Source organism: Dermacentor albipictus, chromosome 4 (assembly GCF_038994185.2).
Source record: "Dermacentor albipictus isolate Rhodes 1998 colony chromosome 4, USDA_Dalb.pri_finalv2, whole genome shotgun sequence".
In the NCBI taxonomy this organism is placed as follows: Eukaryota; Metazoa; Arthropoda; class Arachnida; order Ixodida; family Ixodidae; genus Dermacentor; species Dermacentor albipictus.
This window is the reverse complement of record NC_091824.1, coordinates 74,581,045-74,598,410: the sequence shown is the minus strand read 5'-3', so window position 1 is coordinate 74,598,410 and position 17,366 is coordinate 74,581,045. Positions and strand designations below refer to the sequence as shown.

Sequence of the window (17,366 nt, the reverse complement as noted above, 5' to 3'; positions counted from 1 at the left end):
AACGCTTTATTACCCACTTTCTATCCGTTTATATTCATTTAATTTCGTTTATCAGAAGAGCGGTCTGGCGTTTCGGTGAGTACACTAGATGACGGGCTGTTTCTGAGATCATGCTCAGTGCCTTGACTCATGGCACTGAGCATGATCTCAGAATTCATAATTCACTTAGAAAAATAAATACTATGTTTTTTATCGTTACTTTGCTTCGAAAAGTTTTGCATGCGAACCAAAACCGTTATGAACCGTTATGAATCATTTTGTTTTCGTTCCGGAGCAGAACCGGAACGGAACTTTTTTCAGTGGAACGGAAGTAACACCAGAACGAAAAACATTTCGTTCCGACACCCTGCTTATGGCAGAAGTGTTGCGGCTTCAAGCGTCGCAGTTACAACAGTAATAGAAGCTCAGGATCTTTTGAGCTAAGCAGTCACTGCGATTCCTAGGAGACCTGAAGTTCTCGTGCTACCAGACATCTTTGACTGAGCGACAGATTCCGCCTTGACATGGATTCGTTTTTACGAGTACGCATGCCAACACGATAGATATAGGGACGATGAAGATAAAGTGCCGAATATGAAAACTTATTTGACAGGAAATGCGCGTAAAAGGTACGACTTGCGTATCAGAGAGCACGTAAGCAATCCATGGAAGTCCTGGCGGGCAAGTTTTACGACGGCTTTTGAGAGTAACGCTGTAGACCGTTAGGAGAGGGGCAACACCGCTCAGACAGTATCTCGGATTACATTTATGAGAAGAGGATTCTTTTTAAGTTTGCCGAATCTGCGCTACCCCCTCCCCCCCCCTCCTCCCGAAATTTCCAATAATACTTTAGGTTCTCCACGATGTGACAATGGACAAGCCAACAAGCAAGATTCCTGAAGACGTTCGATGCACTGAAAGGTGTTTTATTGCGACAACTATTACATGGACACTTAAACTGCATTTCTGCCGCCGTCGTCAGATCCGCCGTCAGATCCGCCGTCGGGGTTGGCGTGACGTTCCGTATAAAGTTCAAGGGCGATAACATCTTCGCCGCGCGCCGTAACTTGTATGTGAGAGTGAAAACTTGCGAGGTTGAACCGACGATGGTGGCTCCATCTCACGCGCGCAAGGAAGGAAAAAGGGGAGGAAGCACGCCGTCTTCGCTCGCGTGCAGGGCAGTGGGCGAGGGGAGGGAGGGAGGAGGGGCGCTTTTCTCTGGCAGTGGCTGCGTATGGCGCTACCGCGCGCGGCCGCCGGGACTCCTACCTTAAAAGCGATCTGCGATGTGTATAGAGTTTGCTTGTGCGCGCCTAAAACCGTGCCTGTTAATTTATTTAGTAAGCGAATGTTTACAAGTTTATAAGGCCTATAAAATTACTATCTTTACTTCACATAGCTGTCAACTAATTTGCTATCGCAATCGATGCTTCTCCCATTAGGCGAAACTGCGAGCTTTTTGTCACCAGATTACCGCGAGCTCGTTTTCAAGAGTCACGACAGTCAGTCAGCGACAGTTGCCTGCGTAACGCCGCCATTCACCAGGACAGATATTCAGAAACAGCGCCCGCCATGCCCGAAAAGTCAACCATGACCCATCAAAAGCGAGTAAGTGAGGATGCACAGCTACACCTAATGGTCAAAGCTGAGGCTGTGTATTTGACGATGGCCCGCCTCACTGAATGTCAACAGACAAGATGTTAACTCATTTTTAGACACCGGAGCTTCTGTTAGCCTTATCAAATGGTGCCTTGACGAGAATAGTGCGGTTCGGCCCGGCCATGCTGTGAAGGTCCACAGTTATGATGGTACAGTAAGATGCATGCAGAATTGGGCATGCCTAATAGTAATAAGAGGTGGTAATAAGACAAAGTTGGAGCTGGAGGTGCTTGTCATGAACGAAATTGAATATATGTTTATTCTGTCAAAATAAGATGTGAAACATTTCCATATGAATATTTAGTGGAACGATTAGATAATTATGGAAGGAAAAGCACCCGTAGAAGGAACACCAATGCTGCAACGTCGCCGCCGATGTACGATCTCTATGCTCGGATCTCATTTGTGGCTAAGCCCATCCTTCACCAGCAACCACCATAGAAGTGCCATTTCTGCTTCGTGACACAACACCAGTGAGAAGAAAGCCGTAGAGTGTGACACGAAAAAAATAAAGTATCTGGCTATAGCAAGAATTGCACAAAATGTCGGACGCTGAGATAATCAAACCATTAACGTCACCTTTCGCACCTACAATCAATAATTCCAAAGGAAGAAAGCTCGTCTCGCCATTACACATATTATCGTTTCGTGAATCGACAAACTGAACGGTTCCACTTTCTGATGCCTCACGTAGACGGCATGATCAAGGAAACAGTAGCAGGAAGGTGTAATTGGTTCTCGAGGCTCGATTTGTACGAGGGGTATTGGCAAGTGTCGCTTACCGAAAAAAAGAAACATTTCACTGCTGTTGTGACACCCTTTGAAATGTATGAATATAACAGGCTCCCTTTTGAGTAGAAGAATTGTGGAGCTTGATTTCAGAAAATGATGAACGGAGTTTTTAAAGACGTTATAGGCATATTTGTAATGTTTATACGGATAACATAGGAAAATGCTAAGCGTAGGAAAATGCTAAGACTGAAATTTCTGCATAAAGTTTTTCATTCTCAAACAGGTATACGGCGTGAAACGTACTTACTCCTGATTATGTTTCTTTACGACGAGACCATGGCGACAAAATTACAGAGATAAGGTGCAAAACGGTAAGATTTAATATGTCATTCTTTCCCTGGACAATTTCGGATTGGAACCAACTACCCCGAGAAGTTGCCAGCACCATAGGAAATTATAACTTTTTGTTGTTGCTACAGTAGCGCATTTATGTGGGCAATGTAGTTATTGCGAAAGGGAATTCTTTCAAATACAAAGAATGTATTCTAGGCCCCGTACTTACTACGTAATTACCAGACACTGTGACGTATATTTATGTTTATGATAAAATTATTGCTTTCAATTCCTACGGTTTATTCTTGGCATTTGTTTTCACGTGTGTGCATTATCGCAGTGTTTTATGCACATGACAATTCCCCTGTATTTTTTTTCCTTCATTGTACTAAATACGCCCCCCCCCCTTACTGTAATGCCATTCCTGGCACTGTGGGTAAAGTGATAAATAAATGAACATTATAATGTGCTCACGAACAAAAGAAAAACACGACGCCCACCTCACAAAGGCTCTTGAGGCTCTCAGCCAAGCAAAGTTAAAGGTAAATGACCGAAAAAAAGGATGTATTGTATGAAAGGAATGTTGGCTTTCTTGGAAGAATATTTGATGTCAGAACAAATGGTATAAAAGAAAAGTCAGTTCAAGGGACGTGTTCGTTAATGATTCCACACGCTATAAATTCACTTCATACTTTCCTTGGTCTCGCTGGACATCTGCGAGCATTTATATGAGAATACGCCACGAGAACGAAGTGTTTAACTGTGCTAATGAAGAAATCGGTACCTTTTAGATGATCAGACGAATTTGAACATGTGTACAGCAGTCTGGTACGAATTATCTAATCCGATTTGGCACTAGTTCTTCCCGACTTCACGTTATCATTTGAAATTTGAGATACTCGCACAGTGGCACTAGGCTGGCTGCAGCTCCTACTTCGCAGCCTTTCACTATTTCAGCTGTAAAATTAATTAGTGCATACATTGTGATTTACAAATTCTAGCCGGTAAGACTGCAAGGCAAACCCTCATGAATATAATTCTGTGGATGACACCATTTTCGAGATAAGCGCCAGCAAACTTGCGGCAAAAATGCACTGTCATTCCACTTAATTTTTCTTTAACAAAACGCAGTTTTATACATTAAACCACAAAGGTAACTGAACCACCAATGTATTTCTTTGCAAAGTTCGAGAATTATCTCGAAATTCGTGTTGTCATGCGAATTCGTTCAAAGTGGATCCGCCTCGCTAATTCCCCAGCTACAATTAGTAAATTGCAATATGTGCCATAAGGTAATTAGCTTAAAATCGAATGAGTGAATGTTTGTCATTTATTAAGTTAAGCATTTATACTTTTTGTGCAAATAATATCCCGCCCGCCTCTCTCGAACACAGCTCAAGTATTAGAATTGTTCCATCTGCCACAGGTGATTTTTTTTTTCAGAATTGCTTAATGTATTCGCAGAAAACGCCCGGTATATGTACTACCGGCGTCAAATGAAACGCCAACAGCGGAGCGCGTGCAAGAAGTGCACCCGAGGGCACAGTGTGCGCCGTCGGCCAATCACATTTCTTTGCTTCTTGTTTCCTCGCTCTTAAATAAAAGAGAACCGAATCAGAAATGGAAATTTCGCAGTGTAGGGTGAGCATCATCGCACAGTGCAGTCCGAAACCGGATGTGCGCGCCTGTCAGTGGGGGTGACCGGCCGACGGTGGGCATTGCGCCTTCTGTTAGGCTTCGGTCACATGCGCAACTGTTCTCGTTTCGTTTGACGTCAATAGTATACTGGTCAGATCGACTATCCATGTTGTTCGTAACCGGTACATCCAATATCGATGCACCGTAGCCCGTATATGTAAGGAGCGTGCAGACTGTTCAAATCGTTCATTGGTGCTCTCAGCGGCAGGCATGCCTCGTAACTCCACATCAATGCTCCGCGGCCTATTATAGACAGCATGTGGACTGTCAAAATGACTGCGACGGAGGGGAGAGCGTGGCACCTGCACTCCCGCACGATGGACCCCTCGAGCGTGCCGTTCTCCGGCCGGTGGGCGTCGTCGTAGTCGCTGGTGTCGAACGTGGCCAGCGTGTAGTTCATGTAGCCGCTCAGGCTGAGCTCCTTGCTGTGGCGCACCTGGTACACCAGTCGCGGGATGAACTCGCTCGTGAAGGCGATCAGGAAAGCCTGCGTTGTGTAGGCGGGTTTTGGGGAAGGCGAGCTGACGTCGGGAAGGTTGGCGGACTTGCGAGAGATTAAGATCGGTAGATCTAGAGCGTAATATAGAACCCAATATAGAATCGCTGGCACCCATTTCTAAAGCGATAGCTTTCTCGTGTCTTTACCCCACTTTGATGGTGTGCTATGGCGAAGCAGCGCAGACGACGGGGCGGGTGAAAAGCAGACGGCAGAGCACGCTTTCGTAGCTCAGCTTGGAGTCCTTGTGACGTTCTTTGTCAGTTTCCGTCTATTCATGTTACCTTGCAGCAGACGTTGCTACATTGTAAAATATTTAAAAAATTTTACGTTTCCCATGGCTGGTTTCGAATCCCGTTCCCCCAGAACAGAAGCCCGATGCTCTAACTATTAGGCAACAGACGCATGCCTCAAAAGGTGGAATGAAACACCTTTCCGAATTTTTCCTTCTGCAAGTCCTTTGAGACACTTGGCGCGTTAGGTGCGTTGCATATCACTCAATATTGACACGTGTACTTATCTTAATCGGGCGACCACGTTTCGCCGCTTAACTGTTATCGCACAGCGCGGGACGCGCCTGCATGCATCCGACGTTTCTGGAAAGTTATCGATGCTTCTACCCGGCTGTCTGCTGTCGCTGAACCTTGTGTTATCTGATTTTATCGCGTAACGCGAATGGTGTAGAACTTTGTGGAAAGCACGCGGGTCCGAACGATTAGTCTGGAACATTCGACGAGTGCTCTATAAAAGCCGACGCGCTTGACCCGCTGATCAGATTTTCGACGATCGCCGACCGTGTTCGCCGCTATCGTTGTGCTATAAGTGTAGCCTGTTTTGTGGGCACAGGTTCGCCCAATAAAAGTTAGTTTTGTCTATCACAGTATTGTTACTGTGTTCTTAACGTCACCACCACGTGACATCTGGTGGAGGTGCTTTGCGTTCATGCACCGGACGCCCCCGCAAAGCCGTGACCCAAGCCCTCACTCGGACGACACCACCGTCGACAAGAACCAGCGAGGTAGCCGCAGGCTGCAAGGACTGCCCCCGGAACACGGACTTTTGCCCGAGACGACTAGAAGGATGGCCACCAAGTCCACCCCAATGGCAGCACCAGCGTCACCCGTCGTGCTGCAGCAGCCCAGGGAGCCTCCGACGTTCCGCGGTTCAACTTTCGAGGACCCGGAAAGCTGGCTTGAGACGTACGAAAGAGTCGCTACCTTTAACAACTGGAACAGCGACGACAAACTGCGATATGTGTTCTTCGCTTTGGAAGACGCGGCCAGGACGTGGTTCGAAAACCGAGAAGCCACCTTAACAACCTGGGAACTTTTCCGAAGCGGCTTCCTGAAGACATTCGCAAGCGTCGTACGCCGAGAACGAGCCCAAGCGCTACTAGAAACCCGGGTGCAGCTACCTAATGAGACGACCGCGATCTACACGGAAGAAATGCGCCGTCTCTTCCGCCACGCCGACCCTGAAATGCCCGAAGAGAAGAAAGTCCGCCTGCTGATGCGTGGTGTGAAGGAGGAACTTTTTGCCGGAATGGTACGAAGCCCACCGAAGACCGTCGACGAGTTTCTTCACGAGGCCACCAGCATCGAGAAGACACTCGAGATGCGAAACCGGCAATTCGACCGCCGCACGGCCTCGACAAACTACGCCAGAGTTCAGTCACTGGCCGCCGACGACCTACGCGAGACTATCCGAGCTGTCGTGCGGGAGGAGCTACAAAAGCTGTTCCCATCATCACAGCCTCATGTGACTTCGATTGCCGACGCCGTGCGTGAGGAGCTCCAACAACAACTTGGAGTAGCCCCTGAATCGCCGCAGCCTGAGCCGCAAGCGATGACCTACGCCGCCGTCGCACGCCGTCAAGGACCCCCTCCGCGACCGCGGCAGGGCCCTGTCACGCCACAGTTTCGTCGTCCGCCGCCGCCGCCGCCAGCACGACCACCCGTCGCCCAGCGCACCTACGCGAGGAAGACGGACATCTGGCGTGCTCCTGACCACCGCCCGCTCTGCTACCACTGCGGAGAAGCGGGTCACGTCTACCGACGATGTCCGTACCGGGAGATGGGACTGCGAGGTTTCGCCGTCAACGCGCCGCGTCCACAGCTTGGCGAGCACCCACGTGACATCGCCGATTACCTCGTCGCTACTCAGTGGAGCCCTCGACGGCCGTCCCGTTCGCCATCACCAGGCCGCTACCTGTCGCCGCAGCGCCGACCATACACTGGCCCAGCCCGGGGCCGGTCAGCGAGCCCATATCCGGAAAACTAAAAGCAGCAACCGATGGAGGTGCGGTTGCTGTTCGTCGAACTGACGAAGATCCTCCGCCGCCGACGAAGACGACGACGAAACGATCTCGACGACATAACAACGACACGCCGCCGTCCCGACGAAGTCAGGAAGGCAAGACTACACCGACGAACGACGACTTGACGACGCGACGTTCCAACTTCAGTTCAACACGACGCAGCCGTGATCCGACGCCAAGACCCAACTGCAACGCCAGACAAAGAACCACCGACCTCGACGTACTTCTCGACGGCTACGCAGTCACTGCCTTAGTCGACACAGGGGCCGATTACTCCGTAATGAGTGGACACATCGCCGCCCAGTTGAAGAAGGTTAAGACTGCATGGGAGGGCCCCCAGATTCGTACCGCTGGAGGACACCTGATTACGCCGACAGGGATCTGCACGGCAAGAATTACCGTCCATGACCGGACTTACCCTGCCACCTTCGTTGTCCTCCAACAGTGTTCACGAGACGTCATTCTCGGCATGGACTTCTTGAATCAGTATGGCGCAGTCATCGACCTGAAGTCGAAATCGATAACGCTGTCACACGATCAAGCGATACCACCGGAGACCTATCGTAGTCAACACGCCTTGAGTGTGCTCGAAGATCAAGTGAGCATCCCGCCGCGTTCAAGCATTATTATTTCCGTCGGCACTGAAACACCCGCTGACGTCGAAGGCGTCATCGAGGGTGACCAACATCTACTGCTCGACCGTGAAATTTGCGTCGCAAGAGGGATCGCTCGACTCCACGCAGGGCAAGTGGAAGTTATGCTAACCAACTTCAGCCAAGAGTTCAAGCACATCAACAAAGGCACGACAATCGCATACATCGCGGAAATTGTGGAAACCAGCAATGCCTTTGTCCTCTCGGATTCAGCCGTATCTACCCCGATGAGCAATATCCCCGAACCAGACTTCAACGTGAATCCAAGTCTTCCTATGAGTAAGCAGCAACAGATCAGAAGTCTTCTCCGACGATACAAAGACTGCTTTTCGACGTCATCGAGGATTCGACAAACACCAGTTGCAAAGCATCGCATAATAACCGAAGAGAGCGCTCGACCACTCCGCCAGAGCCCTTACCGAGTTTCGACGCGAGAACGTGAAGCTATTAGGCAACAAGTCGACGAAATGCTGCGCGACGACATCATCCAGCCGTCGAAAAGCCCGTGGGCCTCTCCTGTAGTCCTGGTAAAGAAAAAGGACGGAACCCTGCGCTTCTGCGTCGATTATCGTCGACTGAACAAGATCACGAAGAAGGATGTGTACCCCCTTCCACGGATAGACGACGCATTGGACCGGCTCTGCAACGCTAAATACTTCTCGTCGATGGACCTAAAGTCTGGCTACTGGCAAATAGAAGTCGACGAGAGAGATCGCGAAAAGACTGCCTTCATCACGCCAGATGGCCTGTACGAGTTCAAGGTCATGCCATTCGGACTGTGCTCGGCGCCTGCAACGTTTCAGCGCGTCATGGACACGGTGTTAGCCGGACTGAAGTGGCAGACGTGCCTTGTTTACCTGGATGACGTCGTTGTCTTCGCCGGGAATTTCGACGATCACCTTAGGCGGCTTGCGACCGTGTTAGAAGCCATCAAGTCATCAGGGCTCACTCTGAAGCCGGAAAAGTGCCGTTTCGCTTACGATGAACTTTTGTCCCTAGGGCATTTAAGCGCGCGTTGTCTTCATTCACGCTACAAAACAACCTGCTCGTGAAGAAGAACTTCTCGCCAGTCCGCACCAGCTACCTTCTTGTTGTACCGTCAGCGCTGCGTCCAGAAATACTGCACGCCCTACATGACGATCCGACCGCTGGACACCTCGGTTTTTCCCGGACACTCTCGAGGATACAACAAAAGTATTATTGGCAGCGCCTGACCGCCGACGTCACCCATTATGTCAGAACATGCCGGGACTGTCAGCGACGTAAGACACCGCCGACAAGGCCAGCCGGATTATTACAGCCAATCAAGCCTCCTTGCCGACCATTCCAGCAGATCGGGATGGACTTGCTGGGACCCTTTCCGACGTCAACAACCGGAAATAAGTGGATCGTCGTGGCGACAGACTACCTCACCCGCTTCGCTGAAACTAAAGCACTGCCGAAAGGTAGCGCAGCCGAAGTGGCGAAATTTTTTGTCGAAAACATCCTGCTTCGACATGGCGCCCCAGAAGTCCTCATCACCGACAGAGGAACGGCTTTTACAGCAGAGCTCACCCAAGCCATTCTGCAGTACAGCCAGACAAGCCACAGGAGGACAACTGCCTACCATCCGCAGACGAATGGTCTCACGGAGCGCCTGAACAAGACGCTTGCCGACATGCTAGCGATGTACGTCGACGTCGAACACAAGACGTGGGACGCGGTCCTGCCGTACGTAACCTTTGCGTACAACACGGCGGTGCAAGAAACAACACAGATCACGCCGTTCAAGTTGGTTTACGGCAGGAACCCGACGACGACGCTCGACGCCATGTTGCCGCACGTCACTGACGAAGAGAATCTTGACGTCGCTACCTATCTACAGCGCGCCGAAGAAGCCCGACAACTCGCCCGCCTACGGATCAAAAACCAGCAGCGTACCGACAGCCGACACTACAACCTCCGACGACGCTTCGTCGAGTACCAGCCCGGCGACCGTGTTTGGCTATGGACCCCGATACGCCGACGAGGACTCAGTGAAAAACTACTCCGACGCTATTTCGGACCCTACAAGGTCATCCGACGTATTGGCGCACTGGACTATGAGGTCGTGCCAGACGGCATTTCGCTATCACAGCGGCGCCGCTCACGACCTGAAATAGTCCACGTTGTGCGACTCAAGCCGTACTACCAGCGTTAATGAACTTTGGGGCTTTCCGTGACTGACCTTTGGACTTTGTTTCTTTTCGTTGTTTTGTTACTTATGTTTAATAAGTGTCCTTTTGTGTTTCGCTCTCTTATATTTGTAGCATCGGGACGATGCTTTTTAAGAGGGGGGTATTGACACGTGTACTTATCTTAATCAGGCGACCACGTTTCGCCGCTTAACTGTTATCGCACAGCGCGGGACGCGCCTGCATGCATCCGACGTTTCTGGAAAGTTATCGATGCTTCTACCCGGCTGTCTGCTGTCGCTGAACCTTGTGTTATCTGATTTTATCGCGTAACGCGAATGGTGTAGAACTTTGTGGAAAGCACGCGGGTCCGAACGATTAGTCTGGAACATTCGACGAGTGCTCTATAAAAGCCGACGCGCTTGACCCGCTGATCAGATTTTCGACGATCGCCGACCGTGTTCGCCGCTATCGTTGTGCTATAAGTGTAGCCTGTTTTGTGGGCACAGGTTCGCCCAATAAAAGTTAGTTTTGTCTATCACAGTATTGTTACTGTGTTCTTAACGTCACCACCACGTGACAATATCATAGCATAGGCTTTAAAAAGTTAGCGCGCATTAAAGCGGACAAAGAATTGCCGTGGTTCAAAACGGTTAAACCAACTTTGTTGAACGATAGCATGGTTTCGCTTGCTTTGGGAAAGGACACAGACGCTGCTCGGCGCAGTCAATAACTACGTCATCTGCAATGACACCACAAGAAAACACGCAGACGCTGCACAACACACAGTACGAGTGCTTGGGAACTATAGGTAAGTGTCCGTCCTTGGCATCTCCTTTTGTTTGTAGTTACTGCCCCTATCAAACGTTAAATAGCAGCCGGCATAATAGCTGAGGTATACCCGCCGCGGTGGCTTAGTGGCTATGTTGTTACGCTGTTAAGCACGAGGTCACGGAATCAAATTATGCCCGAGGCGGCCACATTTCCACGAGAGCGAAATGCAAAAACGCCCTTGTCCTGTGCATTGGGGGCACAATAAAGATCCGCTTGTGGTAGAGATTAATCCGGAGTCCCCCATTACAGCGTGCTTCATAATCAAATCGTGGCTTTAGTACGTAACACCACTGAATTCATAACGACAGTAACTTCGTGACAACGGATTTTGGTTACAGAAACCTACTGCACATCTCATTGGTGGACGATTTTACATATTCATGTATTGTCACCTATTTCTTTTATGCTAAGCTTTACCGCTGCCGTTCACGGGTGAAAAGAGAAACAATATATGTAGAACTAATGGCGAACCAGAAGTGTGCAGATAAGATGCTGAGACTTCCTTTTGATTGTGCTACCGGAGGGATCTGCTTTCATATAAAAACATCTTATGAAACAGAACACCCTATAGTGTTTTAATATGCTAGCATTAAACAGCAGGCTCACTTGCCTTCGTAAATGGCGTCGGCGCAAAACATAGCAGGCCGATTCCCGAGGCGGTGCCATCGGTCGTGGTGCGTCAGCCAATCCTGATGCCTGTGCGCGATATCTGTATTCGCCTATGTTCTAATGCGGTTCCTAATAGAGGCCAGAATCGCTGAGGCAGTGTAGTCGAAGGCATCGGTGGTCTGATCCTGTTAATGCTATCGCATTAAAAATAACGCATGTGTATTATGAGCGTTTGCAAGTTTACTATTTTTTTTTTTCGGGGCTTACGTTGCAAATCACGGCGCAGCGTGCGAGGAGCTTCAGAATGGCTTGCCATGCGCCTGCGACAAGCAAGGAAGAAGCGCAAGAGATAACACGTAAATCAAGAACGTCAAAGACAAAGCGATACAGTTCGTTCAGGTTGTTGCAAGAATGGACATGTGTACGAAACGGCGCAAACGTGGTACCGCGCATGTAAAAGACACGGGTCACAACGCTCCCGTTTTCTCGTTGTCTCTTGTTCGCGCGATTTCTTCACCATGTTGACTCGTCAACTAGCGCGCATGTAAAACCTGCTACAAGAATATGCGTACTTCTCTGTACAATGCTAGGAAGTCATATGTATCTAGGTATTTGTAACTCAATTTGTTTATAAACAACTTGCTATAAAAGAAAATATGGGATACACAGGGCCTCACTCCCCCCCCCCCCGCCCCCCTAGAAAAAGAATACATAGCAAGGAGATGCAGGCTAGTGAAATTGCGCACACACTCGAGAAAGAAATGGCAACATGCATCCGAGCGTGTTCTTTTTTGTTTACTATTTACTATAAAACTGCCCTGTTTTTCTTCGCATGATGGGACCCTGTCAAATCACTCAGTCTTGCTCTCAGTGAATGACTTTGTCTGACATGAATGAAAAAGCAAGACAGCAGGACATCTTCGAAGGTTAGGCTACTTTTTGTGAGCAACGTGGTGATACTGTACGCCGAACGTCAATTTTTCACTTGTGATAGGGAATTACACTTCGTGTTTGCACTGACTCGCGTATACTCTTGTCTGAAGTGTCTTGTTTATCCTACGTGCCTCCAAGATACGTAACACCGAAAAATTTTACTCGCAATACCGAGCTGTACTTATTGTTTGTAATGGTTCATGTCATCTTGTCTGAAGCACCTTGAGGGATCTATGTGCCTCCAAGATCCGTAATCACGGAAAGCTTTACCCTCGACACCAAGTTATACTTATTGTTTCCATCGGTTCTGGATGTCTTGGCTTAGGCCTCTTACGTGCAATGTCTCTGATTATACAAGAAAGGCGACAAAAAGACGCAAACGGGTGCAGCGAAATCTTGGATCTCGCAAAGCCGTCATTTATCGAGATCGTCATAGATGGCGCAACTCCACGCCGCGGTATGAACAGAGTCTTCTAAACGTCATAGCGCCCGAAGCAGCGTTTGATGAGCAAGTTCTTAGTGGTGGCGCTGTGCAATTTATGTGGACATATTGTGCTTGTGCGAATAAGGGTTCTACAGCGTAGATGAAATTACCGCACCGATATTTGGGGCCCTCTCGGCGACTGGACGTCGCAGCCGCTTGCTGTACCGGTACGCGTCGAGCCTGATCTCGCAGATGTTGTTAATGAGCGCGAACAGGGGCGCCAGGGGAAATGCGGCCACGAACAGCGTGACGAAGCCGAACTGGATCGCTGCGACGCCAGAAGAAAGCGTTCGTTATAGAGAGAAAACTGCAGGATCTCGCGCGAAGGCTAACCAGGGTGACGAAAGGTGTGCGAGTATGGCTAAAATCTAGTAGGAGTGTTACGTTACCTGTGTTACATTATATCACGGAGGAAGGAAACTAAGGAGAGGCCCTGACGTCACTCTTTGTGAAGCAAAAGTGAAGCCGGAAGTTGGCGTTGCTCATGGCGATGCTCCGCCTTTTGTGCCACCCTCCTCTCTTGTTTACATCTTTCGCGAAACCACGCCGTGCTGCGCGTGGTTACGCGCGCGGAGCGCGCGCGCTCGCGCAACATCCGGCAGAGCGCGGTGCAGGTAACACAGCGCAACAAGACACGGTGACTAACGCAAACCCGCCTACACAGCGCCTTTGCCACGGCACGAAACCTACCAGAGCAACACGTGTGAGCGCTCAAAATGAGAACAACGCCGCCATTGTGGCCCAAAAGGCGTGGCCATACAGCAAAAAAAAAGCAGCAAAAAAATGAGAACCTTCTACGTCATTTCCGCCACACTTTTCTCCTAGCGCGCGGAGGGGGTAGGGCCTCTCCTTTGTTTCCTTCCTCCGTGCATTATATGCTGTGTTATCCGTGGATTGACTTCTGTAGTGTGTTATTGTGCACCCGTGCATGCTTAAGTGTTTTTTCCTGGGCACTTAGGTGTACTGTTTTGTTTATTCGCCATGGAATTGGCTCCCATGCTTAGGTGCCTACATCTGATCCACCGCAGTGATTCATTCATTGCTGTGGTGTTCTGCTTCTGAGTGTCGAGCCCGATGTCGTGGGTTCGAATCCCCGCGGCGATGGCGGCACTTTGACGGGTGTGAAATGCAAAATGGCTCGTTTACTTTGATATGGGCGCACTTTAAGGAATCCCAGGTGCATGCTCGAACTTAATCCCGAGACCCCGACTACGGCGTGTCTCGCAGCCCATGTGCTGCTTTTGGGGCGCTAGACTCCAGATTAAGGTTGGATATAAAGACGCTTGTATACAACAATACACGATGATTTAGCCTACCATCTCCCGTGCTGCGTTCTAACGCACGCATGCTACGGTCTACGCCTACGTAGATACATGTACGTACTTGTCGCTTAAATCACGTGTTTCGGTGTTAGCTGTTCAATCACGTGCGTAGGCAAGTTGTGTGCTTGAGATATTCTCCACTTTTTATGTAACACCTTCCCGCGAAGCGACGTGGGTGCACTGGAGCTGCGCTCACTCATCTGGAGGTACTCGTCGAAGGGTGCGAGCCTGGGGCACTCGTCGAGGTTGAAGTCCTCCTCCCAGCGCGCGAGCTTGGATTTCTGCTCGACGACTTCCTTGCCGAGTCGCCTGCGACGCTGCCGCCACCATGCCTTCACGATGCTGGAACACACGCACACAAAGAGGTCTTGAGTTTTATACTCTGGAGCGAGCATTGCTGCAACTAATACTCCTGTGAGACTGGCGCCGGACTTCTTAATTCGATTAGATCGGGTGTTTTCTAATGCGATTGACACTCTTAAAGGAACACTATAGGGGCAAGCGATTTCTTCTGCATCAGTAAATTACCGTTCTACAACACCAAAAACACCACTCTTACAACGATAAGACGTTTGGTATGCCAGAAAAAGCGCAAGAACGAAATACGGGTGGCGACGCCTACATAAGTTCCCGCACCTGGGGGCTGTGACGTCTTGGATTTTGATGGCATCTTCTAGGGCCTACTAAGTATATATAGCGGTACAGATTGACTACATCGTGCTCTAAAGAAACCAAAAATTAAACATGGCAAGTTTCGGGAACCTTTATTCAGCCAACGCGGCCCAAATGCGAAAACATACTTTGGAATCGCCGACGTCACGCTGACGTACCGGCGCTGGGGTTTCGGCGCGAAATTCGAATACTGATACTTAGATCTTCATTTTCTCATCTAATAATCAAACTATTTTTTTTAAATGACTGCCTACAGGGTCCTCAAACAATGCTTCATTAGTATAAACTGATTTATTGTTTCGCTTTAGTGTCCCTTTAAAGCAATTCACGCGCTTTCCGGGAGCTGACTGCCTCTCTGTGTCTAACCGTTTTCACCGCCAACCTTGGTCGCGGGATAGTCCACGGCCGAGCGCGTAGCCCATCGGGCTGCTGTGGTGAGGGAACACGGTTCGAAACAAACCGAATTTCTGCTCTCAGTATACGTCGGCATAGCTTCGAGGCCAGATAGCTAGCCAGATTCGGAAAACTTGGTAGGAGCAATGACAACGGTTATATTATATTTAAAATTGAAGACATCTTTTTTTTTCTTTTTGTTCTCTCATGTTTCACAAAAGAACATACTCGTTAGAGCATAAGAATGAATTGCGTTTATGGAAGCCGTATTATCTGTTTTGCTGGAAACTGGCGTAGTGTTTCTACTTACGGAAGCACAACGCTATTCCCGGTCCTGATGAATTGCTGACCCAACATGACGGTGGCGAGCTGCACGAATACTTCGTATAGGCAGCTGCCTTCGCACTGTGGTGTGAAACGAAAGGTCAGGTGTTGGTGACAACACGACATGGTACGGATATTTTTGCCGCAGATACATATAACTAACGTATATATGGTATTTCTTTAGCTGCACCAAATTTTTGAAAATTGCCAGTGGCAGGTAGCAGGGTACCTAACCTTTTATCTAAATTACTGGATGAGGCGGCCACTACTTCTATGAAAAATCAAAATACTCAACTAAATGATTAATATGTTTACGCTAGGTAACTTTTTAATTAATTGCTTTACGGTGGATATTTCATTCTACGAAAAATAGCCGGTGCGTTCAGAAGGAGTATCTAATTGGAAAGAATTCTCAAGACTGCACCAGTTTCGAGAGGTTAATCTTCAATTTGTCCGATAAAATGCGTTGGCCGTTTCAGCTACCTTTATCAGGAAAACGCTGTTTCATACAATGAAGCGCAAAAATAACTGGGACGCCAATACATTTCGCCAGATACTTTGAAAATTAACATCTCGAAACTGGTGCAGTCCTGAGAATTTGTTCAAAGTGGATAAGGCTTGCGAACTCGCTAGATACCAAACGTTGATTAAAATATGTGCACGAAATAAATAATTAGAGCCTTAATTAGCCAATTTATGTTAATTATTGAATAAGTAATTTGAATTCTCGTAGAAATAGTGGTCGCCTCATCGAAGGTTAGAATTGTAATATCAGCCACAGGAAATCCTAAAAAAATAGTGATGGTAAAAAAAAAGACCCCTGTATTTGTACAAGATAAGTTTGATAAGACTCTGAACCAAACAAAAATAACTTTACCCAGTTTTTTTCGCTAAACGTTACGCCTTCCAGTGGAACCAGCATCGAGTGGTTTCGCTTCGGGACCCCTTTCATTGTTCATTCTTATCGAATGTGCTTTCACCATATATATGATGAAAGTGCATTTATGTGGTGAAAGTACCTATAAGCATGCGCTAGGCGCACGCCTCCTCCCCCTCCCCCTCGATGTGCTCGTAGGATTAGTTCGAATGACTCGAGAAAGGCGTAAGGGGAGATCGCGGGATGAGGCCTTTGTTACTACGGCAGATTCAAACGACGTGGTGATTACGATAACGATGATTACGTTGAGAACGATGGTAATAGCTGTGGTTTTGGTGATTATGCTACTGATTTCGCGTTTCGTGGTTGTCTTTCTAGGTTAGCTTAGGATTGTTTTGCATGACTCCACTACTTCACCAGTCTTATCGGTAGCCCACGTAGAATAAGTACGTTTTCTAAATGAGCTGCGTAGAAGTTGAGTTAGACGCTTAGCCGCGTAAACAAGAACAAACCTTATCCAGAGTGTAGCCTCGCCAATGTGCCTCGCGTCCCGGATCGCCTGAAAACCTGAAAGAAAGAAAGAAAGAGAGAGAGAGAGAGAGAGAGAGAGAGAGAGAGAGAGAGAGAGAGAGAGAGAGAGAGAGGTCGCAGACGTGAGCTGAACTTTGATGGTCGTGCGATGTGATATAGACGTGGGCCCCTCGTTTGTATAGTAACAATGCGGGACATCTGCTAAATGCAGGAAGCGCCCGCGCCATTTAATAATGTGGGTAGCTACATAAAGACCAACCATCACACGTTCAGTATTTTTGTAGCCCGTTTCATTAAGAACCACGTTCAGGGTACAAAATTTAATGTCTTCTTTTACTGCGGGTATAGTTGGAAGCCCGACGTCGAA

The 17,366-nt window shown here is 48.6% G+C and overlaps 2 protein-coding genes across 8 annotated transcripts in view; one reads left to right on the top strand and one right to left on the bottom strand.

Moving 5' to 3' along the window:
- LOC139059142 (uncharacterized) overlaps nt 1–17,366 on the top strand; it is a 161,568-nt gene that overhangs the window by 20,183 nt on the left and 124,019 nt on the right. The window lies entirely within an intron of this gene.
- LOC139059141 (anoctamin-4-like) overlaps nt 1–17,366 on the bottom strand; it is an 82,535-nt gene that overhangs the window by 7,243 nt on the left and 57,926 nt on the right. For all 4 annotated transcript variants that reach the window (XM_070537120.1, XM_070537117.1, XM_070537118.1 and 1 more), the window contains 6 exons: nt 16,981–17,035; nt 15,578–15,672; nt 14,399–14,544; nt 12,996–13,148; nt 11,731–11,783; nt 4,704–4,888 (listed from right to left, as the gene is read on the bottom strand). In XM_070537120.1, the coding sequence (XP_070393221.1) occupies nt 4,704–4,888; nt 11,731–11,783; nt 12,996–13,148; nt 14,399–14,544; nt 15,578–15,672; nt 16,981–17,035 (687 nt within the window). The remainder of the gene's footprint in view (nt 1–4,703; nt 4,889–11,730; nt 11,784–12,995; nt 13,149–14,398; nt 14,545–15,577; nt 15,673–16,980; nt 17,036–17,366) is intronic.